This window comes from Acomys minous (assembly GCF_964271855.1).
Source record: "Acomys minous genome assembly, chromosome: 17".
Lineage (NCBI taxonomy): Eukaryota > Metazoa > Chordata > Mammalia > Rodentia > Muridae > Acomys > Acomys minous.
In genome coordinates this window covers 57568020-57595401 of record NC_140500.1, presented here as the reverse complement: position 1 = coordinate 57595401, position 27382 = coordinate 57568020, and the positions used below count along the sequence as shown (strand labels likewise).

General features: G+C 52.0%; 1 protein-coding gene across 4 annotated transcripts in view; it reads left to right on the top strand.

The window, feature by feature from the left end:
* The window catches only part of ADD2 (adducin 2), a 100984-nt gene that overhangs the window by 56412 nt on the left and 17190 nt on the right, over positions 1–27382 (top strand). For all 4 annotated transcript variants that reach the window (XM_084765945.1, XM_084765947.1, XM_084765946.1 and 1 more), the window contains exons 3-12: positions 2229–2445; positions 4111–4249; positions 9729–9880; positions 10309–10389; positions 15190–15339; positions 16784–16927; positions 19649–19747; positions 24059–24235; positions 25587–25844; positions 26885–27004. In XM_084765945.1, the coding sequence (XP_084622071.1) occupies positions 2263–2445; positions 4111–4249; positions 9729–9880; positions 10309–10389; positions 15190–15339; positions 16784–16927; positions 19649–19747; positions 24059–24235; positions 25587–25844; positions 26885–27004 (1503 nt within the window). In that variant the 5' untranslated portion in view covers positions 2229–2262. The remainder of the gene's footprint in view (positions 1–2228; positions 2446–4110; positions 4250–9728; positions 9881–10308; positions 10390–15189; positions 15340–16783; positions 16928–19648; positions 19748–24058; positions 24236–25586; positions 25845–26884; positions 27005–27382) is intronic.

Here is a 27382-nt window from a genome sequence, read left to right as displayed (position 1 = left end):
CCCACCCCACACCCCAGTTGAGCCTAGGAAGACTAAAGACAAGGACTTGGCCACAGTTGCCATGTACCATGTCTTAAGCATTTGCCTACGCAAACTTTGCTATCCCTTAACTGGTGCTCAGTGCACTTAGGTGAATTGGCCAATGACCCCATAGCTTCTAAGTGGCATTGCTGAGATTTGAACCCTCATGGTTTTGCTTCAGCATTGCCACCTTTACCCACTGATCCATCTGCAGGTAACTGGTGGAAGGGAGTAGCAGAAAGGAGGCTTCATTTCACAGAGTCCCTGTTCCATGGGGACAGAGTTACAGCCGTCCTCAGGGGAGCACATCTGGAACCATGGCCTGAGGGCAGCCAGTTGTGACAGGGCAGCTGCGAAGACAGAATGGGCTGAAATAGAAAGCTTGGTGCTCCTGAAACTGGCTGCCTAGAGTCCTGTGGGGGGGGGTGTTGGGGTGCAGACAGCTCATCTATCCATGGTTACCCCAGGTACACCCAGGATGGGGATGCTTGATTCTATTTAAAAAACACCCAAGGCTTAGGGCTTTGACAGTGCTGTGGAGGTTGGCTTGCTACAGTGGTACCAGGTAGAGCACTAGCAGCCGAGTGGGCAGGGCCCATGGGAGGCTTCTGGCTAAAGCCCAGAGAAGCTGCTGTTCTGCCTTCATAGCTTGGATGGGAGATGTCCTCTACAACTGTCTTCCCTTTCCTTCTCACCTCAAAGGTCCAGGGAGGAGCAGTATGAGCATACCGGAGGCTCCCGGGGATGATGGGCAGGAAGGGTGTCCCCTTGCTCCACTACACCTGGATCCTCTGTCCTGTCTCTTTTACGTGGGTCCATCTGTCCCCAACTTTCACAAACACGTGTGGTCTGAGCTGGGAGGGAGCCCAGCGGTGGTCATTTTGTTCACCCCTCATGAGAGATGGGTAAGGTGAGGCAGAGGGATGGAAGGTGAGGCAGAGAGGGAAAGAGACCCACCGAGCTCATGCAGGTGTCAAGGGACAGATCGGCAGGGTACAAGTCAGCCAGTTCAAAGTGCAGGTGTCTGACTTCTAGTCCAGACCTGCTCACCTAAATGGCCCAGCCCCAGGCTTCTCTCTTCAGTTAGAATATATATGAGGCCCAGGACAGCTACGGACAGATCCAACACAAAATAATGGACTTACTTAAAACACTGTGAGTTGTTTTTGTTTTTGTGTTTTTGTTTTGCTGTAACTCAGTTGTTAGACTCTGAATGGATGACTGGCTTAGGGAAGCCCAGGGGCAGACGCCCCTGACTTAGACGAAAGCAACAAATCTGTGTTTGGATGTCTCCAAGTTCTCTGCATCTGACTTGCACCCTGCCAAATCTGTTTTAGAAGCTTAAGCGATGTTTCCTCCTCCCCTCCCTCCCTCCCTTCTCCCCTCCAATCTTTCCTGAACCCCAGTCCCTCACTCTTCATCCCCTGTTGCCAAACGTTTGCTTGATAGGACCAGTTGGTGCCTCTTGCAGGGCTTTTTAAAAGACAGAGTCTCATGTAGCACAGGTTAGACTCGAACTCTGTATGTAGCCGGTGATGACTTTGACTCCTGAGTCCTCTGTTTCTACCTCCTGAATACTGGGATTGTAAGTATGTGCTACCATACCCTGTCTATGTGGTTGAGGGGAAGGGTGTCCCATGCCTGGAGCATGCTAGGCAAGCACTCTATCAACTGAGCTACATCCCCAGTTCCTGGCAGTTGTGTTCTTTTGTGAATTTATTAACCATAGCTTTTGAGGAGGCCTGCAAAAAAAAAAGGAATATTTATGTAGTTTGTACAGGATGCTGAGCACAGACCCCAACCAGTGCCTGGATGTGCTAGGCAAGTATTTTTCACTGTGAACTACACTCCAGCCCACTACAATGAGACCAGCATTTTACTAAAGTGCCCATAGGTATTGGAGTAGCTTCTGCCCTACTCTGTAAGGGCTTGGCACAGAAAGGCTCAAGAAGGTTTGCAGGCCATATTTCCACTCCCCCTAAAAGTCTCCTCCCACTCCCCAGACTGACCAGTTAGCCTGGACCCTTGTTTGCCCAGAACCTGAAGGTGCATCAGCATCCCCGATGGGTCATCATCTCAGGAGGTCAGCCTGCCTTCTCACCTGGGTGCGGCCGTAGGGCGTGATGAATCACACCACCCTCTGCTTCAGCACGAGGTTGGCCTGCTAGAAGCATAGCCTATGCTTACCCTCTCTCCTTCTTCTGCAGGGTTCTCAGAGTGGACTGAAGCCGTAGCAGGAACATGAGTGAGGACACGGTGCCCGAGGCGGCCTCGCCGCCACCCTCTCAGGGGCAGCACTACTTTGACCGGTTCTCTGAAGACGACCCTGAGTACCTGCGGCTTCGCAACCGTGCAGCTGGCCTGCGGCAGGACTTCAACCTGATGGAGCAGAAGAAGCGTGTCACCATGATCCTGCAGAGCCCTGTGAGTGGGTGGGGGCAGGGAGGGCTGCTTCCCCAGAGGCCTGAAAGACCAGAGGCTCCTCTTCCCTCATTCGGGATCTTGGCAGTTTAGGCTTGCTGAGTGAGACGGGCCTGGCCCTGTGCGTGTTTGATCCCCCCCACCCCCACCCCTAATCACTGGCCAAGGGCAAGCCTGGAGGTGTGCATAAATTCTGGTTCAGAAAGTAGCAGAGAGACAGGACCCTTGCCCCAGTTTCCTATGCCACAGCTGAGCTTCGGTTTCCAGTCCTCCTTTCCTGAGACAGGCCACAGATAGGACTGTGTAAGCTGAAGGATGGGTCGCCATGGGGCTGCTCTGGGGTTCCCCGTGCTGAGTAGCTGTAGAGCAAGTAGAGGCTGAAGGTTCATCCAGGATTGAGGAGGAGAGATAAGAGGAGCAAGGGATCAGGAGCCAGCCTGACGTGGATGCCTCTGAGTCTCCAGACCAGGGTGGGTTGGTGCCTGCCTCCCAGGGCCTCAGAGCGCATTACCCAGGCGGGCAGGACACTGAAAAGGCGGATGGCTGAGGAGGCTAGAGTGCCGCTGAACCCTGGGTAGAGAAGAAGAGCAAAGGAGAGAGAGAGAGAGAGGTGGGGAAGAGTGGGAGAGGAGAGCCCTTGGGGCTCTGTAGGGCACAGGCTGGCAAGCCCAGGGAGGAAGCTGGCATCTCCAGGGGCTTTTTAGAATAGGGCACCCCATGGTCTGTGGGCAGTTTTCTCCAGAAGCACGCAGAGTGTTCAGAAGAATGGGAGGGAATGAGCCTAGAGCCTTCATGGCACGTGCCAGGGTCCTGGAGGGAGAAGACAGCAGGTGCTTAAAGACCTTAGGGTGGGATAACCCCTAGGCACCCAGAGAATCACCAGGGAGGGGCCGCAGAGTAGAGCAGCAGCAGCCATGGTCAGTGAGTGGGGCAGGGTATCGGGATACAGGACCCTGGCTTCTTTAGGCTCCTCAGCATCATATAGTTCCTGCCCCTCTCATGTTTCCTCCTGCCGGCTGGCCGGCGGGATAAGAAGCTCACGGAGCAGTGAGCTGAAAGGCCGAGCTTAACTTAGTACATCCCAGTGGAAGCCATGGCAGAAGTCCTCCTCTCCTCCAGAGCAGAGCCCTGGGTGTGCTAATGCGGAGGGAGGGCAGCACACTTTGTCATGCAGTGAATTCTCTCTGAAGTCAAGTCCTGCCACGCCTGGTACGGCCTTGGCCATCACTCATATAGGAGGGAGCTGGACTCTGGACTACCCCGCCCCCAGAGGAAAGGGGGGCCCAGGTCCACTACCAGAGTCTCCTTGATTACCTACCCAGCAAAGCTGAGGAGGCACCTGAGGGCCTAGTGAACCTGCCTCTGGGGAGCCCTCAGGCCCTTAGCCCTTACTGAAGAGCTGGGAGACCAGCCCCCCACCCCCACCCCCACCCCCACCGGAGCAGTGGCCTGTGAAGGAGCTGCAGGAGGGAACTGGGTGGAAGTCATCCCCTGTGCAGAGCTCAGGGACCAGCCCCAAGGGACCTGCAGGGGCCTCAGTCCTCCTGTGAGGAGCTGGGCACCCGTCCCCGGGGACGTGTGGGGCCTCAGCCTCTTGTGAGGACCTGCTGGGCCCTCTGCCCTCCATAATTAGCAGGCCACCAACCCCGCGCCCCCCGCTTGCTGCAGTCTTTCAGGGAGGAGCTGGAAGGCCTCATCCAGGAGCAGATGAAGAAAGGCAACAACTCGTCCAACATCTGGGCCCTGCGACAGATCGCAGACTTCATGGCCAGCACCTCCCACGCAGTCTTCCCAGCTTCTTCCATGAGTACGTGGGCATCTGGGCGTCTGCCAGGAGCAGAGGAGGAGCGGGGAGGAGGGAGGGAAGGGAGGAGGAAGCACCAGAGGCAGCTTGGTTGCTAGGCAATGGCCAAGCTGCAGTTGCGTCAGCAGGCCCGAGCAGAGAGATGCCTGGCTCTGCCTCTGATGTTGCTGTGAATTAAAGACCCACAGGAGAACTGTTCATGGTGCCAGGAGTAGGGAGGCGGGAGGTGACTTCAGGGGATGAGAAGAGGCGAGTGGAGCCAGGAGGCCAGCCGGGATAATGGCTGTTGAGCAGTAAGAGGAGCTGGGGCTGTGTGTGGGTTCCCTTCCGGGACTATGCGACTCTGCCCACAGCCTTGAAGCTGCCCTCGCTCCATATGACACAGATGTATAGGGTAATGGTTGGAGCTAAGAAAAACATTTGAGAAAGAAAAGCCAAAACATTCGCCACTGTGTTCTGGGAACTCTAAAAATCACTGTTTTATTTTGATGTATCTTTTCAACTTTTTTCTTTTAATAGAGTTTACTGGAATCAAGAATATGAATATATCATACATAATTTTAATGGTATAGCAACTAAATGTTTGCATCATAAGTATGGTTCGGCAATGGAAGTTTTGTGGATGTGTGCTGTTGAATCAGTTGCTCCTTACTAGATTTTCAGCTTGTGCTCAGCTTTTTGCTATTATGAACCACAACGGGGTAGACATCCTGGTAAATAAATTTGATGTTATATGCGCAACTGTCTCCTGAAGATAAATTATAATTAGACAATAATGAATTGACTGAGCTGCCTTCTGAAGATAACTTGTAAGAATTGCTAAAGGAATGCAAATATGTGCTTGAGGACATACAGTCTAATGCAGAGTGGGCCCTCTCACCATCCTGGGGAAAGAGACTTGCCAGCCTTGCTCTCAACAGAGTGTGGTGGGCCTCGCCTTCCCCCGTTTTATCTTAGACAGTTAGTTACCATTTCCTTTCCCGGAGACAGGCTGTACCTAGAACTTCATCTGTGCTTTTTTATAGCAAAATGTTTTTGCCCATACTTAGCCAATTTTCCTACTAGTGTATTTTGAATAGGTTTTCAAATCTTTAGAAATATGCAAACTGGGTATGGTGGCACACGCCTTTAATCCCAGCACTCAGGAGGCAGAGGCAGGCAGATTGCTGTGAGTTTGAGGCCAGCCTGGTCTACAAAGTGAGTCCAGGATAGCCACTTCCTTGTGACATGTCAAATTATATTACACTTATTTTTTCAGTTTCTCTTTTGGCTTTTAATTTTGTTCACAGCATTTTTTTTTATTGTAGAATATATTTTTATAGAACAGAGCCCTCTGTTATTTTCCATGTGTCTCTGCTTTAGCCACATGCCTTGACAGTAGGACAAAGGGCCATAGTTAGTCACCAATTTATGTTAACTTCTTGTACAAATGTATTCTATAAAGAAATTTTGGAGTTATGTATACACCATGATGTGAGTGTAGAGGTCAGACAGCAGCCCACAGGAGCTGTTTCTCTCCTCCTACCACGTGAGTCCCTTGTCGCAAGCACTTTTACCTACTGAGCCATCTTACTGGCCTTGTGTTTTTGTATATAAGAAATCACATAATCTGCAATGTTACCATTTTACCTCTGTCTGCTAGCATTTTGCCTTTGGGCTTATTTTTTTCTAGTTGGCTGGGTTTACCCCCAAGGCATTAGATGATGTTTAATAATTTAGAGTGGGCATCCTTGTCTTGTATCTGACTTTAATGGAAATTCACCACAGAGTTGGAGATCATTATTCCTTATCATGTTGAGAAAATGTCTTTTTCTTCTAGCTCATAGCAACTCTTTCTCAGAAATAGATTTTTAGGTTTATAAAATGCATTTGGGGCATTGATTCTTCCCCCGCCCCCCCTTGAGCAACTGTCACAATGAGTTATAGTAATAGATCTCTGAATATTGGAATATGCAGAATTTTGAGATACATGAAATAAATCACCTCTAGGTTCTGTGTGTGTGTGTGTGTGTGTGTGTGTGTGTGTGTGTGTGTGTGTGTATACATGCATTCATGTTCACATGTAAGCATATATACATGTGGAAACCAAAGTTCCATCTTAGGGGTTGAAGTTTTTTGGGAGCAGCCCACCACATTTTTTGAGGTGAGGCCTAGAACTCACCAAGTCAGCAAGGCCAGCAGCCCCAGTGCTCCTGTTCCCTCCTGCCCAGGGCTGGGACTACATACTCGACTCCCCCACCGTTGGTTCTGATGATGAACACAGGCCCTCCTCCATGCATGGCAGCTTCGTGACGCACCAAGCCGTCTACTCGGCCCCAACTCCTTGTTCTGATACACTGCTCTGGGTTTTATTGTTAGAATTCTGCTAAGGATTTGTACACACATATTCTAATGTGGCATTGAGCAGTCCACTCCAGAGCAGTCAGCCACGACTTTATATCAGGACCTAAGGAGACTCCGCCTTTCTCCTTTCATCTGCCCTGACGGAGTTTAAACAAGGCAGGAACATCTCTCTTGAGAAATCATCCAGATCTGGGAAATTTTCAGAAATTGTTGAAATTTACCCCACATCAATTTATCTGGCATTTAGATTTTTTTGTTTTGCTGTCGTGTCAGTAAAATTTGGTCATATATTTTATATGAAGTTATCTGTTTCAATGGATTGTCTTTAAAATGAAGTGATTTACAATTTTCTTTTCATTGTTGAATTTTGTGCCAAGTGGTGGCTGGGCTCTGTGCTGGCTTCTGCTGCCGTGTGTTCTCAGTTTCCCTTTTGATCAAATCACATTTGTCTATTCATAGGTCTTCGACACTAATTCTTGGATTTACTTATTGGTTCTAAAATTTTTCCTGGTTACTAACTTCTTTTCCAGCAGCAGGGATGAAGCCCAGAGCTTTACACATACTAGGCAAGCGCTGCTCCACCCAGCTCCACCACAGCCTTTTGTGGGAAGAGAGGGAGCAGAGTCTAGTCACACAGTTCTGACTGGCCAAAAAGTTCAACCCTCTTGTCTTCACCTCACAAAATACCAGGACTACAGGTAGACAGCACCACATCTGGCTAACTTTGCTTTTGTAGTTACTATCTTCCACAGTATTTCTACTCTAGTTTGTTTCTCATTGCTGTGATAAAAGCAGCGGAGAGGCAAGGCTTTAATTTGGCTTACGTGTCAGCTCATCCCCGAGGGATGTCAAGGCAGGAGCTCACGCAGGGCAGGAGCCTGGAAGCAAGAACTGAGGCAGAATGCACGGAGGAGTGTGCTGCCATGGCTTGCTCAGCCTGGTATTTAATAAGCCAGGACCACAGGGCCAGGGCTGGCCACACCTACTGTGAGCTGGACCCTCCCCCATCAGTCATTAAACAAGGAAAGGTGCCCACAGACTTGCCTAGAGGTCAATCGGATGCACGTGACTCCCCAGATAAGATTCCCTCTTCCTAGATATGTCTAGATTTGTATCCAGCTCACAAAAGCACCTTCTCTATGAATGATTTTTATCCTTTGTGGGTTTTTTTCTATGATAAAATAAACTGAGTTGGGTGTGTTTTCATATTTAGCTCAGTGCTGAGGACACCTGTGGCTGTGGACTTGGGAGCGTCTTTTGGCTTCATGCAACGGACAGTTGCAGCTGCTGCTTTAGTTCTGTGTGACAGTGCTGGCCCTGGGCCACAGTGGCACGCGTGTCAAGCGTGTCCTGAGCAGCCCCAGTCGGCCTGGCTTTTAAGCCCAGGAGCTGCCTTTTCTCATTGCAGAGCAGTTAAATGCTTGTTCTTCTATAGGTCGGTTAATGTCAGGCTTCATAGAATTAGAAAACACGTCCTGCTTAAGTTCCATGTCAAGGATTTGCTGAGAGCCTTTTGCAGCCTAATATAATTATTTTTAGGTGATCTATGGTTAGAGTCTAACTCCAGGACACTCTGTTTCATCTGTATCTCCATTTTCATTGGATTTTGTCAAAAGTGAGGGTTGGTCCGTTCATTTCACTTACTCTTCATTTCTCTTTGTACTTAGTGTCGTTTTACATCATGTCTTGTTTGTTTTGAGACAGGGTCTCACTGGGTGGAGCAGGCTGGCCTTGATTCTCCCACCCCGACATCCCTAGTGCTGGAATTGCAGAAGTGTGCCAACACACCCGAGCAGCCTTGACATAGTACACTAGAGCACAGGCGCGCACTGCAGCCGCAGCCTCATCATAGAACCTTGCTCTGCATAGTATGGCCTGCAAATGGCTGTCTCTGCCCAAGAAAAGATTATTTTTCCCAACTTTCGGTTTGATAATAATAATATGACTGTAACCTTTTTATTCAACCAGTATACTTAAAAAAAAGTGTGGGGGAGTAGGTGGGTGCACTGTGTGTGTGTGTGTGTGTGTGTGTGTGTGTGTGTGTGTGTGTATACATGTATGTATCTGACATGGGTGCTGGGAACTGAACTCAGTCCATGCAATACCAACACCTGCTCCTGACGGCTGACATGGCTCCAGCCTTTAACTTGTATGCCTTCCTTTGCTCCCTTGCCTGAAGCTCATAGGCAGTGACCATCATGACCTCCTACATCTGGGGTGCTCTGGGGACAAAATGTCTAGGCCCCTACCCACTGGAGCCCATTTCCAAATCTCTCAGCTGTTCCCCTCAAATTCCTAGAGAAAAGCAACACATGCCTCAATGGCGGCCTGTCCTAAGAGAAGCAGATGTGCACCACCAGACACTGCAGCTCTCTAGCCAGCCTTGGCTTCTGGGGTCTGTGGCTCTCAAATATGAGTTGGGGAAAAATTAAAGAAATTTCTTCCTAGATGATGTGACTTTCTATATGTCCTGTATCCAAGCCACAGAATAAGTCCTGTTGCGTGGCTACTCAAAACACAGCAACAGCAGGCCTAAAGCTGTTGCTGACATCTCTGCGTATTCCTGCTCAGAAACTTTACTCCACATTTACTCGATACCCCTACTTAGGGTTTATGGCAGCCTTGGCATTCCAGGAACACTTTGTTCATGGCTTTGAACCTTGATGGGGCTTTGCCTATTTTGTTGCCTCGGGACAGTGTCACATGTAGCCCAGGCTGGTCCAGGGTCATCTTGAATTTCTCTTCCTCTTGCTTCTGCTTCCCAAGTGAGTGCTGAGATTACAGATATGCGTCACAACCTCCTGATATTATGTAGCGCTGGGATCAGACCTCGAGACATGCGCATGTCAGGCAAGCACTGAAACACCTGCGTGGTGTCCCAGCTCTTGGCACAGTTTTCCTCCAGAAGCAGCCCCAGTCTCACTCACCTGAGCAGACAGCTCCGTAAGCCACACACGACCACTCTACAGCTTTTCGTCCTCCATGTGTGAGTCAACGGCGGTCTGGCCCTCAGGCAGGTGTCTCCCGCACAGTGGTAGCATCAGTCAGTGAGGTCTAGAGAGACACAGGACAAGGACCAGGCTGGCTGGCGGGGACTCCTGTCCTCAGGGAGATGCACTGTCCCCTCCCATCCCTGCAGACTTCTCCATGATGACACCCATCAATGACCTCCACACTGCCGACTCCCTGAACCTGGCCAAGGGGGAGCGGCTCATGCGGTGCAAGATCAGCAGCGTCTACCGCCTCCTGGACCTCTATGGCTGGGCGCAGCTCAGCGACACCTATGTCACGGTGAGGAGCAGGTGCCCTCTGCCCATTCCCCATCCTCCTATCCCCACAAAACCTGAAGGGAAGACTCCTGACTGTTAGCACGGCTAAGTGCTGTTAGCGGTCCTTGCTTAAAATCCACTCACCTCTTCGAAAATTGCTAACCACTATGGTCAACAGACTAGACAACCCGCCCAGTGGGTACCTCTTTGATGGGAACCAGCTCCTGTATCCAGGGCTGTTCCTAACTGCGTGTGGTTCCTCTGGAAGCTCTGCTTCTACAGTTTAAATAAAAACCGAACTCATGTCTTGTCATGTCTCCACGGAGGAGGGTTCACTGGAGGAGGCCTTGGCACACTGAGGTGAAGGAGGAAAGGATTTAAATAGTGCCCTTGAAACTATGCCCTCTGCCTCTCTGCGTGGCTCTGAAATGCTTACCTGTCTTCCCCCAGCTGAGAGTGAGCAAGGAGCAGGACCACTTCCTGATCAGCCCCAAGGGGGTTTCCTGCAGTGAGGTCACAGCATCTAGCCTGGTAAGTATGGTCCAGCATCAGTGCTGACCCTTACTGAGGCAACAGTACCCATCTGACCCAGGAGGGACAGGTCATCTCCACATCAGAGCCTACTGCTCTGTCCCTTGTGGAACTTACACCTGTCCTGGGCAAAGATGCATGGGCACAGTGGGTGCCTAGGGCACGATGCAGCCAGCGTGCAGGCTGGGAGAGAGGAGGGGTTGGTAGGTGCCCGTGTAGACTGCGGGCTTGAGGTTAGACCACAGGTCGTAAGGTTAGACCACAGGTCGTAAGGAAGGCTTCCTTGGACAGGGACACATTGGAACAGGGGCACAAGAGACTTGCAAGTGTGGCTTAGCATTCGGAATCTGGAGGTGGAGGCAAAGTGTGTTTCCTTTGCTCATGGATTGCCTTGACAGGGATGAGGAGGCCAGGAGCATTAGGACGACTGCTCAGTGCTCATTCTGTGATCTATGAGGGAAAGGCTGGGCTTGCGGGCTTAGTGGACCTTGTGATCAGCGGGGCTGGCATCTGAGAGTGAATATGAGAAGGGAGGGGTGTTCCCTGAAGCAGAGGCAGTTGGCATTTGGCTGCAGTGGGTTCAGAAGCAGTTTGTCCCCAAGACACAGGCTTAAGGAGGACCACCAGCAGGAGGTGGTCTGGGGTGTGGGCAGATGCTGCAGGCTGGTGGGGGTCGCCAGCAGGAGGTGGTCTGGGGTGCTGTGTATGGATGTGAAACTCCTACCCTCGAAAGGGGGGTGAGGTTGATGAGGGAGAAAGGAGGAGGTGACATTACTGGGGTGCCATTTCTTGCGCTATCCTACCAGTTGGCCTCTTTTATAAAGTTGCACAGCAGCAGAGTCTGAAGCAAAGCCCGTGTCGCTGGGGGCAGTCCTCAGAGTTCTCCTCTAGACGGAGGCACCAGATGGGCTGGCCACCATCCTATTTGGCTATGGGGATTCTTGAATGACAAGTCACAGGTCTTGTTTGTTGGCTCTGTTTCTTAACAATTAAACTTCATTATACAACACAACTAGCTTACACAAGAGGGAAAAAGGTTAAAGGGGAAAAAAAGAGTGAACCTTCTGGTATCCGTTCCACGGGATCGGTCCCTAGGTGTCTCTGGCCTACGCGCTGGTCCAGCCTGTTGGCTGATCCTCCTTCCCATCCAAGTGAGCTCAAGCCCGGTCTCAACCAGTTGCTGCTCTCCCGTCTCTGCCTGCCTGTCTCGCCTGTGAAGGACAGTCTCCTTCTCCCATTGAGGGTCGATTAGAAACACAATAGTCCAGGTGGAGTCCCCAGGCCCCCTTCCTGAATTCCAGGCCCAGGATGGCTCCACACAGTCTATCTCAAGGTTAATCTCAGGGAGTATCCATGGTATGCCCAAGGGTAAAGCCCGCCAAGATTGCTTTCACCTGTGACAAAACTTAGTCTTTCCCACACTTGTTCCTTATCCTTGATGAGATAAGGAAAAGATGAGCCAGAGAGGGGCCTCCCTAGAGAGAGAGGGGCCTCCACAGAGAGAGGGGTCTCCACAGAGAGAGAGAGGGGCCTCCACAGAGAGAGAGAGGGGCCTCCACAGAGAGAGGGGTCTCCACAGAGAGAGAGGGGTCTCCACAGAGAGAGAGGGGCCTCCACAGAGAGAGGGGTCTCCACAGAGAGAGGGGTCTCCACAGAGAGAGAGAGGGGCCTCCACAGAGAGAGAGGGGTCTCCACAGAGAGAGGGGTCTCCACAGAGAGAGAGAGAGGGGCCTCCACAGAGAGAGAGGGGTCTCCACAGAGAGAGGGGCCTCCACAGAGAGAGGGGTCTCCACAGAGAGAGAGGGGCCTCCACAGAGAGAGAGGAGCCTCCACAGAGAGAGAGGAGCCTCCACAGAGAGAGGGGCCTCCACAGAGAGAGAGAGGGGCCTCCACAGAGAGAGGGGTCTCCACAGAGAGAGAGAGGGGCCTCCACAGAGAGAGAGAGGGGCCTCCACAGAGAGAGGGGTCTCCACAGAGAGAGAGGGGTCTCCACAGAGAGAGGGGTCTCCACAGAGAGAGGGGTCTCCACAGAGAGAGAGAGAGGGGCCTCCACAGAGAGAGAGGGGTCTCCACAGAGAGAGGGGTCTCCACAGAGAGAGGGGTCTCCACAGAGAGAGAGAGAGGGGCCTCCACAGAGAGAGAGGGGTCTCCACAGAGAGAGGGGCCTCCACAGAGAGAGGGGTCTCCACAGAGAGAGAGGGGCCTCCACAGAGAGAGAGGAGCCTCCACAGAGAGAGAGGAGCCTCCACAGAGAGAGAGGAGCCTCCACAAAGAGAGGGGCCTCCACAGAGAGAGAGAGGGGCCTCCACAGAGAGAGAGGAGTCTCCACAGAGAGAGAGGGGCCTCCACAGAGAGAGAGGGGTCTCCACAGAGAGAGGGGTCTCCACAGAGAGAGAGGGGCCTCCACAGAGAGAGAGAGGGGCCTCCACAGAGAGAGGGGTCTCCACAGAGAGAGGGGTCTCCACAGAGAGAGAGAGGGGCCTCCACAGAGAGAGAGGGGCCTCCACAGAGAGAGGGGTCTCCACAGAGAGAGGGGCCTCCACAGAGAGAGAGGGGTCTCCACAGAGAGAGAGGGGCCTCCACAGAGAGAGGGGTCTCCACAGAGAGAGAGGGGCCTCCACAGAGAGAGAGAGGGGCCTCCACAGAGAGAGAGGGGTCTCCACACAGAGAGAGGGGTCTCCACAGAGAGAGGGGCCTCCACAGAGAGAGGGGCCTCCACAGAGAGAGAGGAGCTTCCACAGAGAGAGGGGTCTCCACAGAGAGAGAGGGGCCTCCACAGAGAGAGAGGAGCCTCCACAGAGAGAGAGGGGCCTCCACAGAGAGAGAGGGGCCTCCACAGAGAGAGAGGGGCCTCCACAGAGAGAGAGGGGCCTCCACAGAGAGAGAGGGGCCTCCACAGAGAGAGAGGAGCCTCCACAGAGAGAGGGGCCTCCACAGAGAGAGAGGAGCCTCCACAGAGAGAGAGGGGCCTCCACAGAGAGAGAGGAGCCTCCACAGAGAGAGAGGAGCCTCCACAGAGAGAGAGGGGCCTCCACAGAGAGAGAGGGGCCTCCTCAGAGAGAGAGGGGCCTCCACAGAGAGAGAGGAGCCTCCACAGAGAGAGAGAGGGGCCTCCACAGAGAGAGAGGAGCCTCCACAGAGAGAGGGGCCTCCACAGAGAGAGAGGGGCCTCCACAGAGAGGGGGATCTGACTGGGCCACTTTGAGGAACTGGAGAATCAGACTGAGAATAAATGCTTGTTTTAAGGAGTGTGAGCTGGAGGAGCCACTGTGATACCCAGCCAGCATCAGGCCACTCCTGAGACAGGTTCATTTTATAAAACTCACTCCACAGAGAAGTTTGCAGTGGGGTCTGTTGGATGTCAGCACATGATGCACCTTTCCCCACACCACGATGCCGCTGTCTTTTTGTCCTACATTTGCCTGTGGCCTTTTGGGCATGGGGCATGGGGCCATTTGTGGAGCTGCCTTCAGTGTTAAGTCTGGGTGTCATAGGTGCTTCTGTTTTGAGGGCTAACATTACAGTGAATTTGGGGGGGGGGCGTGTTTCAAAACAGGGTTTCTCTGTAGTCTTAACTAGCCTACACTTCCTTTGTAGACCAGGCTGGCCTTAAACTCACAGAGATCCACCTGCCTCTGCCTCCCTGAGAGCTGGGATTGCAGGTGTGCACCACCACGCCCAGTTTGATTTTTTTTTTTAAGAAACTAAAATATAGCATGTTTGTGTATAAGGTATAATTATATCCAAGTGAGCCCAGGCTTGCAGGGTGGGGACCAGAGCATGTGCTCGCTGAAGTGTTAGGACAACAGTTCTCAACCATGTGGGTCAGGACCTCTTTGGGGTCACAGATTTCCTGCATATCAGGTATTTATATTATGATTCATAACTAGCAAAATTACAGTTATGAAGTAGGAACCAAATAACTTGATGGTTGGGGGTCACCACCACATGAGGAACTGTATTAAAGGGTCCCAGCATTACAAAAGTTGAGAACCACTGGGTTAGGAGGGCCTTGCCTCCGAATTCGGCTTTGTGTTGGGTGATTTGGGTACTTGAGGGGTGGGCCTTGAAGTGCGCTGGGAGGGCTGGTGGGGGCCATCTTGAGGATGAAACATCCTCCCATTTCTACACAGGAGGCCGCTTGTGATGTGCCCTCTCCCGCCCCCTTCCTCTTTCTCCCTCCCCCTCCGTTCTTTCTTGCTGTCTCCTTTACACACATATTGTGTGCGACCTTTCTTAGCCACCTGCTGGTCTCCTGGCGTAGAGAACAGGCTAAGAGGGCGACTTCTTTCCACAGGGCTCTTTCCTGTGCCTGGTGAAAGGTGTCCGGTATATCATTCTCTTTACTTTTGTGTGCTACGATGTTTCTAAAATGAGATGGCTCAGCTTAGACATGGCTTCCTCTGGGAAGGTTTCTCCTGGCACTCAAGACTCCTCTCGACTGCTTCTAGAAGATTCTATCACTGTCTCTCTTCTAGTTCATTACTCAGCTTGGGGATCTAGGGGCTACAGCCTGGACATCATTTGGGAAATTGTTAAAAGCACCAATTCCTCTATGCTTAAAGTCTTATTTTGATAGCTCCCGAAGCAATGCATAATAAAATCAGCGCCACCCACCACCCCTTAAGGCTCACTGCAGGCAGGACCCCCTGTTGCTCTTCCCTAACACCAAAGCCAGTCATTACTCCTGTTGTCCGGAGCGGTGGACACGGGCTGGGGAACACTCTGAGTCCATGTGTGGAAACGGTTAGGAGCGCGTGGGTCCGCCACTCCGAGTCTGTTCTCTTCTTTACTGCCTAGATCAAGGTGAACATCCTGGGAGAGGTGGTGGAAAAGGGCAGCAGCTGCTTTCCGGTGGACACCACGGGCTTCAGTCTGCACTCAGCCATCTATGCCGCCAGGCCCGACGTGCGGTGTGCCATCCACCTGCACACACCGGCCACAGCAGCGGTGAGTAGGGCCTCCCACCCGGTGCCAGGATTCCCGTGGCAGCCCGTATCTCCTGAGGAGACATCATCCGGGGTAGCAATGCCATCATTTAAACATTCTGGAAAGGGGGCAGCGAGATGGGTCAGGGGTTAAGAGCACTGGCTGCCCTTCCAGAGGACCTTGCTCCCATGTTCCCATTTTCAGCACTCACATGGCCCTAGTCCCAGGGAATTTGACACCCTCTAGTCTGGCCTTCACAGGCACTGCAAGCATGTGATACGCAGACAGGCCTGAAGGCAAAACACCCAGACACATAAAAATAAAATTTAAAAAAAATTTTTTTAATTCTAGCAGGATCTAGAACTCAGGCCAGGAGAGCAGATGGTCAGTGAAGGACTCTGTTCTAGCTCTCCTTTCATGTACCAAGGTCTTGGTGAAAGGTGACGCGAGGAAAGTGCACTTCACAGCATCTCCCACTCAGCCGGACAGCTGCACCCCCCGCGTGTCCCCCCACATGAGTGTTGTTGGGTTTCAGGGCTGCCCTGGCCCCGCACGCCCCAGACCTTCAGAGAAGAGGACAAGGAGCTGTTGAAAACTGAGCTCCAGGCAGCTGAGGTCTGGAGAAGGGTCCAGTAAAACTGGGAAGGAGTAGAGAGAGAGGCACATCACAGATGGCAGGTAGCGCCTGAGGCCACCTCTCTGTGTGTGCAGAGGACCCTGCATGGTCGCTTGAGGAATGGTAGACTCTGGGCATGGCCTTGAGCACCGTTTTCTTTTCTGCTGACACTAGACCACACACCTGTAGGGCAGAGCACATGGCTCCAACACATTTCAGGCCAGGAGGGCAGACACCGGCCAGAATTAGGACCAAGACTCAGTGGTGTTTCTGTGTGGAGGGTCTCTGCAGTCTTGGGCTGATTTGGACCAGTGAGGCAAGGGGGAGTGAGGCCCGTTGCACCTCACTATGCTGTTTGCTTTTAGTGAAAGATAGGGTAGGATGCTGCTAGCTTTTTTTTGTGTGTGTGTGTGGGGGGGGGGGGTATTTTCTCAACTGATGTTCCCTCTTCTAAGATGACTCCATCTTGTGTCAAGAGTTAACATAGAACTCCACGTCCAGCACTAATCCTGCCCCAGGACCACACGGGGGGGGGGGGGGGGAGATACTGGTTGGTCAAGAACATTTCTGCCACTCCTGCCTCCTCGCAGAGTCACAGACCAGGAGCCTCCTCGGGTGTGCTCTGCCCAGCAGTCCTCACAGCTGTTGCAGTGATGTGCACATGTGACGGACCCCCGATAAAGCCCTCAATGGGAAAGCATCCTGGCTGGTGCAGAATTCTACCTCCTCATGATTCTCCCACACTCCCTGGCCCCAGAGCAGGGCTGGCCTGATGTGCTCTGAGGAGAGAGGGCCAGTGCCCGCTGGGGCCTGGGCTGCAGTTGCTAAGCAACTGTTGTTTCCATGTAGGTGTCAGCTATGAAGTGTGGCCTCCTGCCTGTCTCCCATAATGCCCTGCTGGTGGGGGACATGGCCTACTATGACTTCAATGGAGAAATGGAGCAGGAAGTGGATCGAATCAACTTGCAGAAGTGCCTTGGACCCACCTGCAAGGTTTGTTTCTGGGAGGGTGCTAGGCAGTGGTACTGTCCAAAGCTGATACCACAGGGCTGTGGAGACAGCTTGGTAAAGAGCTTGCTGTACAGGAGCTGACTTCCATCCTCAGTGCCCACATAAAAAGCTTCGTGTGGCGGTTATGGACCTATAACACCAGTGCCGGGAGGCGGATCCCTGGGGCTTGTGTGGCCAATCTGTCTGACTGTGTTCGTGAACTCCAGGTTAATGAAAGCCTGTGTTTCTTGGCCAGGCATGGTGGCGCATGCTTTTAATCCCAGGCAGGAGGATCGCTGTGAGTTCGAGACCAGCCTGGTCTACAAAGCGAGTCTAGGACAGCCAAGGCTACACAGAGAAACGCTGTCTCGAAAAACCAAAAAAAAAAAAGAAAGAAAGAAAAGAAAAGAAAGACTGTGTCTCCAAAATCATCTGGTACACACACACACACACACGCGCGCGCGCGCGCACACACACACACACACACAGACACACACACAGGGGGGCGGGGACAGACGACAGACAGACAGACAGACAGACACAGAGAGCATTAACATCACAAAAGCAACATCTACTTATTGGAGAATATTTGTTTTATAGATATTTTTTAAGGTTTGCTTGTGTGTGTACAATGCATGTTTAGGCCAGAAGGGGGCGTCAGAGCCCCTGGAGCTGGAATTGCAGGTAATTGTGAGTGACCTGGTATAAATGCTCAGGCCTAAACTTGGGTCATCTGCAAGAGCAGAAAATACTCTCATTGCTGAGCCATTTCTCCAGCCTCCAAGTTTTATATTTTTAAGAAAGAAAAGAGATTTTTAAAAAACCACTTCTCCCACATTGCTCTGAGATGCTGATGCATGCTCTAAGGCTGTTCACACGTATTTACAAAAGCAGAAAATCAGTTCTCCTACCCTTCAGCAATGCACACTCAATGACTTTGTATTCTCATTATTTTCTCCATCAGTCAGACTACTAAATCGCACTTCACTTATGAACAGCTCTAATTTATCTGAGCAGTCCTCTCTGGTTGAACCTTCCGAGGGTTTCTTTCTATTCCACCTCACACAACCAGGAGGAAATCTCTCCAGCTAATCACTTGGCTTGAGGAGGCTCCCTTAGACACTTCTAGGGGACACACTTTATAATTCTGACTTCATATTGTTCAATTGCCTCCCACAAAAGTTGTCCCTTCTGGCCCTTTCCCCGTGCCTAATATACAGGCTGTTTCCCTACAGTCTCCCCAAATCTTAGTGCTATATTCATTAATCAGTACCATGTTTTAGTTACCAACTACTAGCACAGAGTTGGGGTGCCATCTCAGACAGAGTTCCTGAGTCCCTGCCTCCCCATCTCCACCTTAGGGGCGGAACCCTGCTACTTCCCAGCAGCCTCGGGGTGTTCTCAGCAGTGTTGGGAGTAGGCTGAAATAGCGCACCTGTGTGGGCGTGCTGATCTAAGGGAGGAGGCTCCCGTGTGCTCCTTCTAAGTCTCTGGCACTAGAGGGGAAACTCCAGCTATTCTTAGCAAGAGAGGATGCGATGAGGCGCTGAGCCCCGAGGACTCAGCTCTCTGCAGGGACATTGCCTGGCTTCAGCCTTGCCAAGGGTAAAACCAACCATGACTGTTTCTTTCAGAGAAGGAAGGAGAGCTTGACCCTTGCGGAGTCTCGATCCTGATCCAAACATATCTCTGGTCTCTTCACCGCACCCCTTTTACTGGATGCCCCTGCCAAATCAGAAACTGTTTCACCGGTAGTCCACAGTGTGCCTCCAGTTTGCCAGGAGACTTCCCATTTCTCCTGACTTCTCTTTCCTCACTTGAAAAACGTATTTGAAATAAACTGTGAGTGCCGGAGCCAAGTCTGTGGAGTACATAACCCACGAGTCCAAAGAGGTGACGTCTGGCTGCCTGTTCCTGCAAGGCCTCCTCTCAGAGCACCACTGTCAACTAAGTTACAGGGAAGAAGGTTACTGTTGAGGTCCCGGCCCTATTCGGGGCGTCAGATGATTTTGTTCACAACCTTTTCAGACTTCTGAGTTCTCTAAGGTCCCAAACCAAAGCATTGCCCCCCAAAGTCACTCAAGCCGTACAGAATCAGATTAAAACGCCCTTTTCTATTTCCTGCAGTTGGATGCACTGGGCTCCGACCACACTTAGGTTAGCAGTGGGGTTCTTGGTTACAGAGAAAGAGCAGGGAGTTTGGGGAGGGGGCTCCAGGCTTGGGGATGGGGTGGAACCTTAGTAAGATGAAAGTCTCTTAGGAATGGAGCTTTGTTTGTTTGTTTGGTTGGTTTTTGTTTTTCCAGACAAGGATTCTCTGTGTAGCCTTGGTTGTCCTGGACTCACTTTGTAGACCAGGCTGGCCTCAAACTCACAGTGATCCGCCTGCCTCTGCCTCCCGAGTGCCGGGATTAAAGGCGTGCGCCACCACGCATGGCTGGAGTGAAGCTTTTTTTAAAGGTTGATTTTATTGTATATTTTTATTTACTCATTCTGTTTGTATGTGTTGGAGTGTTGGGTGGGGGTTTTAGTTTAAACCGCCACAGCTCACGTGGAGTTCAGAGGATACAAAGGATTCAGTTCTCTCCTCCTACCATGTGGGTCTCAGGGATTGAACTAAGGTCTTCAGACTTGGTGGCAGATACCTTTCCCCGCTGAGCCATCTTGCTGGCCCAGGAGGGAGTTGCCAAGGCTTAGGTTAACTGGCTCTTCCCTCCTCCACAGATTCTGGTGCTAAGAAACCATGGCATGGTGGCCCTGGGTGACACCGTGGAGGAAGCTTTCTATAAGGCCTTCCACCTACAGGCTGCATGTGAGGTACAGGTATGTAAGGTGCTCTGGGGAGTGAGCTTGGGAGCTGTTTTGATGGGGTCCCTAGGAACTGTAGGCCTGCTAGCTATTCACCCCACCTGTCACCACTCCTTACGCTGAAGCTTTCCTGCCTACATGGGACCCATAGCCTGGAAGAATCCATCACAACATCTGACCGGTACTACTCAGATCTTGGGGCCCTGAGGCCAAGATGGGGAAAATATCCCAAGGCGCACACAAGCTCTACCACACCTGCTGTGTGTGTCACCTGGTGTGACTGTTACACCAAACTGTACCGGGGGACTCAGAGAGAGGTTGTTCTTGTTTTGCCAAGGAGTGGGATGGAGTGAGGGCAGGCTGTGCGTGGGCCAGGAGTGTGGTCAGGCATGGAGAGAGGAGTGACAGTGAGCCAGTCAGTGTTGTCATGGCAAGCAGAACAACCAAGACACCCCCAAAGGTATGCAGGGAGTCAGCTCATGTCCCTGTGCCCTCACTGGTTTACAGGTAGCTGCATAGTGAGAGTCAGCCATGAGCATGCACTCTGTGGTGATCACGTTGGGTGTGTGTGTATAGGATGTTTATCCAGCCCTGGATAGATTCATGGTCCGGCTCCCTCAGCTCCATCATCTTCAGCCCATGGAGATGTGCCCTCCATGTTGGTATGGATCAAAGTTGGCTGGCAGGAATGGCCTCTCCAGGCTAGGACACATGGTGACACTGCAGAGGCTGCAGTTCCAGGGCAAGCCAGCTCTCTGCAAGCACCACGTGGTCCCCTTCTGCCTTCATTCTGGCTGGCCTGGCACAGAAGGAAGGTCGCCACCTTTCTCAGTGTCACATGGGGTAAGGCCAGCCCAACAGTGTGGGGAGGAAGGAGGAGGAACTTTGGTACCCACGCCGTGGAGCATCACATAGACAGCTGGGAATCCAGAGAGGAATAAACGTTACAGGAAACAGAGTGAGGATCCCAAGAAACAGCAGTGGTCAGAGTTAGAGACCTGGATGGGGCCCTGGATCTGGGCCATGTCTCTGCTGTGGTACCGTCTCCCTCTACTAAGAATGTTGACTGACCTGGCCACTGGCTGGCATCAGAACTGACTGAGCCTTCAAAGGAAGATTCTGTCTCTCCTCAATCTGAACGGTAAAGGGCCCCATACCACACCTTTGCAGAAGCTTCTGTGAGGAAACAGCCCACGAGAAAAGCTCTTCTCTGCAGAGATATCCCAGCCCTCTGCACAGATGGAAAGCCCTGTCTCCTACAGGTCTACAGCGAAGGGTCCTCTCCCACGTTCAACCCTAGAAGTGGTGCCTGGTCACTTTAACCCACCGACCTGCAGCCCTAGAGCAGGGCTGTTAGTTCTGGTCCCTAACAGCCTCCCGGCTGCTGTCACTTTCTGCTCGGGACTGGCTTGATGGTGTACTTTGTCCACCCACATCCCTCTGGCAACCAGCCCAGGAAAGCATCAGTGGCTCCTCATCAGTTTCATGAACAGAGAGGTTTCTAGAGGGAGGTTTAGTCTAGAAGACAAGGAAGATTAGACACCAAGGTTAGGACGCGAGTGAGCGCAGGGGGCACAGCCTGCAGCAACTGTACTCGGGCAGCCAGCTCTGAAGGCCCGTGTCCACCATCGGCCCTGCTTGCTCCCTCAGTGGCCTTGGTGGACAGCTGAACGTGGCTGTGGACATATCCGTGGTCCAAGCCCACGCGCTGCTCACCTCTCCTGGGCACAGTGTTTTCTTTGCCTATCGGTTTGGGTTTGGAGTTCTGGGGGAAAGTGGGTCATCTCTCGCTGAGAGGCAGCTCCCCGCTCTGCTGAGAGGCAGATGGGAAGCACAGGCGGCTCTTCTCCATCTGCTACCCATCGCCATGGAAACTGCTGGAGGAAGCGATGGAGGGAGGCAGCTGGGGCAAAGTTGTGGGTGCTCTCTCCCTCCCTCCTCCTCCATTAGCAGCCAGTCCCAGGCCGCCTCTCATTTCCTGAGTGTTAACTTAGCAGCAACATCCGTGTGCAGCTCCTGAGGTCCAAAACATTCTAAACACTTTACCATATTACCTTAAAAGATTGGCCATGGGGTAGAGCATTGCCATTTTCTACTCACATGGAAACCAAAGCACAAGGGTGGTAAATGGCTGCTCTAAGCCACACGGCGAGAAGGTGGCGTGACGCACCAGTCAACCTGGCTCCCACCCAGGTCCACCCCTTAAACACACCCTAGCACTGCCTCTCGAGGGGAGCAGGGGACAGTGGAGACATGCAGACACGCATCTCGAGTACTAAGGCACGGAAAGCGCTGTAGTTGGTGTCCTCCTCTCCCAGGGTGATGGGGTTCGCCTGAGGAGATCTGAAGGGCTGACTTTTAAGGATCAGAGTGGGGTCATCTGTTGGCACAGGAGAATGCCATGTACTGGAGGTGGTGCCTAGAAACTTGGAGCCCATTTACTTGCATCTTTTTATGGACCCTTTTCTCTCTGGTCAAAACAAACATCACCAAAACCACAACTCAAACTCCCAACCCATCCTGAAACTTCAGGCAGCACAGGTTAGACCATCAGAGCCCAGCTTGTACGAGGACAGAACATGCTGCTGTAGTGACATGGCTTAGGTCTCCCTTCCCCTCTCCCAAGGCCACCTGACTAAGAGCCACTAGGTGGTGTGTATGGATGCTTTTAAGATTTAAATGGCCCACTCTGTACACATACCTCTGTCCTAATAGTTAAGTGTGCTGCCTGAAGCCACCTGCACTGCCCTCACCCCATGGAACTGTGACAGTGGGACAGGCTCTGTGTTTTGGGGGAGAGCTGTCTGACACTGCACTGCACTGCACCTGGCTGTGTCCTGTTGATGCTGGCCCTGGTGACTGATCACTCCAGCACAGGCACACGGGCTCATTCTGGGTAACAAGACTGAAGAAAAATTTTTTGGCTTCTTCCTTTGCCCAGGGCATTCTTCTGTAGACTGCTGTCCCTGCAGTAGGCCACACTCAAAGGTTATTGGCCTAAGAGTCCCCTTATTCCTTTCAAGTGTCAGAGAGACAGACAGACAAACAGGCAAGAGTCTTATGTTTCTCACTGTGTTAGTCTGTTTTCTATTGCTGTGATAAAACACTGTGACCAAAAGCAGTTTGGCGGGGGAGAGTTTATTTCCTCTTACAGCTCTCAGGTCATCGTTCATCACGCAGAGACATCAGGACAGGAACTCAGAGCAGGGACTGGAGGCAGGGATTGAAGCAGAGGCCATGGAGGAATGATGCTCACCGACTTTGCCCTCCATGGCTTGTTCAGTCTACTTTCTATATACCCCAGGACCACCTGCCAAGGGCTATCACTGCTCACAGTGGGTGGAGCCCTCCCACGTCAATCATTAATCAAGGAAATGCTCCACAGACTTGCCTATGGCCCAATCTAACTGAACTGAGGTTCCCTCTTCTCACGATTCTAGCTTATGTCACATTGACTTAAAACTAATGAACACATACACACACATGCGCATGCATGCTCACACATGTGCACACATGCACGCATACACACACATGCACGCACGCACACACAAGGAAAGAAAGAGAATAAGATAGTGACATAGCCACTTTGACTTAACAAATGTCTCCAGCCATTTTGCTTCAGATAGTTTCCTCTTGAAGAAATAAATATCACAAACAGTAATTGAAGTTCCTTCAGAACGCAGTAGCAGAGGTCTTTAATTCTTCTCAAAGAAATAAAATATTACAAACAATGATTGAGGTTTCAGATGGACACAATAGAAGACATTTTTAATCCCAGATCACAGGAGGTAGAGGCAGAAGAATCAGAAGTTCAGGGCTAGCCTAGACTACATAGCAAATTCAGGCCAGCCTGGGCTACATGAAACCTTGTCTAAAAGACAACAAAAAGTCCCCTTTGGAGTCCACCCCAGTGTCATCTTCCCCAGAAACAACTACAGTTCTGCAGTGCCCACTGTTTCCTCTCCTCTGAGGCATTATATTTTAGGTATACTTAGTTCTCTGGGGTGCTATGTCCTAGGTACCATTTTTTCTTTCTGGTGTGTTGTATCCCAGACGTGAATATCCAGTCCTCTGTGCAGTTTCATTCCTGGGGTTTAACACTTGTTATTTCTTCCTCTCTAGCTTCTCTAAGAACTGAGCCCAAGGAGAAATTATTAATGCTCTGCTCCTCCATCACAAGTCACAGCCAACAAGCATCTAGGGATTTTCCTCCAGCTCCCTAGGCCTTTCTGGACCCCAAGTTCTCCTCTGTGGCCCCACTGCCCTCTGGTGTACCCCACAACAGTTTAAGGGGTTCATAGATGCCTGCACTCTGATTCTCTGCAGGTGTCGGCTCTGTCCAGCGCTGGTGGAACGGAGAACCTCATCCTCCTGGAACAGGAGAAACGCCGGCCGCATGAGGTGGGCTCTGTGCAGTGGGCCGGCAGCACCTTTGGGCCCATGCAGAAGAGCCGGCTGGGAGAGCACGAGTTTGAAGCCCTCATGAGAATGCTGGACAACTTAGTAAGTGCCCCGTGCTGCCCCTCACAGCACTCCATAGAGACTGAGCACCCCCGGAACCAGACAGCTCAAAGCATTGGGGTTGCACAAGAACTGCCTCTGTCATGGTCAAGCTGGTAAAGGCCTCCAAGTTTGTGTTCACTTGAACAACTGTTGTGTTTTCTCCAGTACTCACGTTTCCTCCCTCCGCGAAGGGCTGAGGCATCCCCGTGTCCGTCCGTGTTCTCCACAGGAAGTAGTAGTAGTCCAGTGAAGTCAGAGTGCCCCGTCCTCATGCCCACAGCCCCTCACTGTCATCCTCACATCCATCTGTCCACACCTCCTCCAGAGTTGGTCCTGCTGCCTCCCTAATGCCGCAGCTTTAATACTGAAATCCCAGCATGCAACTGGCTCCCTTATCCCAAGCAGCAATTTTACAGTCTTCTATTACAATGAATGAATGAAGCAGCCCATAAGGAATTAGATGGGATGGCTCATTAAAGGACGCAGACGGACAGCCTCCTCCTTCTTGGAAGTAATGATTGGGTTAATAATGTGGAAAATCAGAGGAGACACTTGAGGCGTGATAGAGGGGGCAGTGAGGAGCTAGGACTTTTCAGAGCGGTGAGAAGTGAACCCTGACTTGAGGGCTTTCCTGTTTGGTTCACTGTCGTCACTGTCGTCACTCTCAAGGCCTCTTCTCGGCTTAGTCAGGTCAAGGTCATTGCAGTCATCAATACTTTCCCTCCTTTCGTCAACTCCAAGCACTTTCTGCTGCTAAGCTGACCATGAGGGTGGCTTTACAACAGTGCAATGTGCCTTCCGTGGTGAGAAGGGAGCTCCTGGCCCCATCTGCGCGCAGAGTCACCGCCCCTAAGCAAAGCGCCAGGACTTCGCTGGTAGCTTCCTGCAGGAACCCTCGCAACGCTGTGAGAAGCAGCGAGAAAGGAGGGCTCTAGCGCCATCAGATTTCACTGCGAACGCTCGGGCTGGGGGGTGGCGCGGGGGGGGGGGGGGTTGCTGGTGAGTGAGGCAGGAGCTTCAGCCAGCTCTATGCCCCAACCAAGCCAGGGCTTGCTCCTATGATCCAAGGGCAACTGACTATCATAATTATTTTGAGACAGAGAATCACTAAGCTACCAAGCTGAACTCCAGCTTGCTCTGTGGTCTATGCAGGACTTCAACCTGTCACACTCCTGCCTCAGCTGCCCGAGCAACTGGGATGACAAGGCTGAGTGACCAGGCCCATCGCAACTTGAAAGCCCCGTGACCTAGGCCTGGCCGCTCAGTTGTCTGGTGGATATTTGGGGTTGAACCGACTCCAGGTGTGCACCTCTGTCCCCCACAACACCTGGTTCTGGTTCTGTCTTCTCAGGGCTACAGAACAGGCTACACATACCGCCACCCCTTTGTCCAAGAGAAAACCAAACACAAAAGCGAAGTGGAGATCCCGGCCACGGTCACTGCTTTTGTGTTTGAGGAGGATGGGGCCCCAGTGCCTGCCCTGCGCCAGCATGCCCAGAAACAGCAGAAGGAAAAGACCCGCTGGCTTAACACGCCCAACACCTACATGCGGGTGAACGTGGCCGATGAGGTGCAGAGGAACATGGGCAGTCCCCGGCCCAAAACCACGGTAAGCGGGGAAGTCAGGCCGGCCTGGGTCGGGTGGGCTGCATTTGAAGGGAAGCAAGGCATGCAGTGGTCTTCCGGGTGCCTGTAGGCTGTGCTCGGGCCCCAGCGCCCCTAACTCCTCTTTCTTGCACTTCTGTATTGAGGTTTGGGGTGTGAGGAGCAGATTTCTGCCGAGGGCCACAGGACAGAGCCCCTTCCATCAGCACAGATTCAGGAGAGACTGGGTTCTGTGTTTCACCCCACACCCACAGAGGGCTTTGGGAAACTCCCGGGAGAGGTGGCTGAGCACTGGGCCTAGGGTCTGACACAAACCCAGGGGGACACGTTGATCACTTGTTGCCTTTCCTCTCTCCCTTTCTCCTCACTCACACAGTTCCCTATTTGATTATTTTTTTCTCGCCTGTTTTTCACATGTGAATGTGCTTTTTTTTTTTTTTTTTTGGCATGTACATGGGTTCACATGTATGTGGCGCACGGTTGATGGCTGGAACCATCCTCAAAGGCTCTTCTATACTGTTGAGGATACACCTATAATTTGCTGATATTGTTAAATTCACTTGCCCTGCCCCTGCCTTCTGAGTTACAGTGAACCACCACGCCCATTCAGGTCCCTGGGCATCCAAATGAGGGTCCCGTGCTTAAGTGGCAGGTGCTTTAATCACTGGGCATCCCTGGGCATCCAATGAGGGTCCCTGGGCTTGAGTGGCAGGTGCTTTAATCACTGGGCATCTCTTCAGCTTCCACCTTATTTGATTTTTTCCTTAACAAAAAAGTGGCCACAGCCAGTCAGAATAGGCCTCCACCAAGTGCTGATCCACTTCCCAGAGACTGGAGCCCAGTGGTGGCATGCCCAGACCTCAGCCCCAGCTCCCTGGTGTCCTTTGTGACCCACCGCCCTTCCTTGACATCTGGGTCGTCTACCACTCATCTCGGCTCTGACCCAAGAAGAGAGAACAACTCTGAATGGCTTGCTGACCTTCCATTCTGGTGGGCGGGACATCCGGTGGCCCCACCCCTCACTGGCCTGCCTTGTCTTGTCAGTGGATGAAGGCTGATGAAGTAGAGAAGTCCAGCAGTGGCATGCCCATACGCATCGAAAACCCAAACCAATTTGTGCCTCTCTACACTGACCCCCAAGAAGTGCTGGACATGAGGAACAAGGTGAGTCAGCTCTTCCGCCTTGCTTTTTGGAAGGAATCTAGGGTCCCAGAAGTGCAATTGAGTTGCTAGGTTAGAGGGACTCAGCAGTATCCTTGGTGTGACATTGGGTATGGACTACATCCTGGGCTCGGGGCCTCATGCTAGACTTACAAGGTTCTGTGGTTCTCTGTAGCTCATTTACGTAGCAAGGTGCTTGCTTTACACATTAGGTGTGCCTGAAGACATGTCCGCAGAATGGCCTTTTGTGAGCTCAGTGGCTCAGGGCCAGACGTGGAGGCAGCTCCCAGGATGGGCAGATCATGTTAGAGCAGAGAGGACCTCGTTAGGCCCATCACAGACCTCACTGGACCCCAGAGTGCCCCTCTATGCTCTGACCTC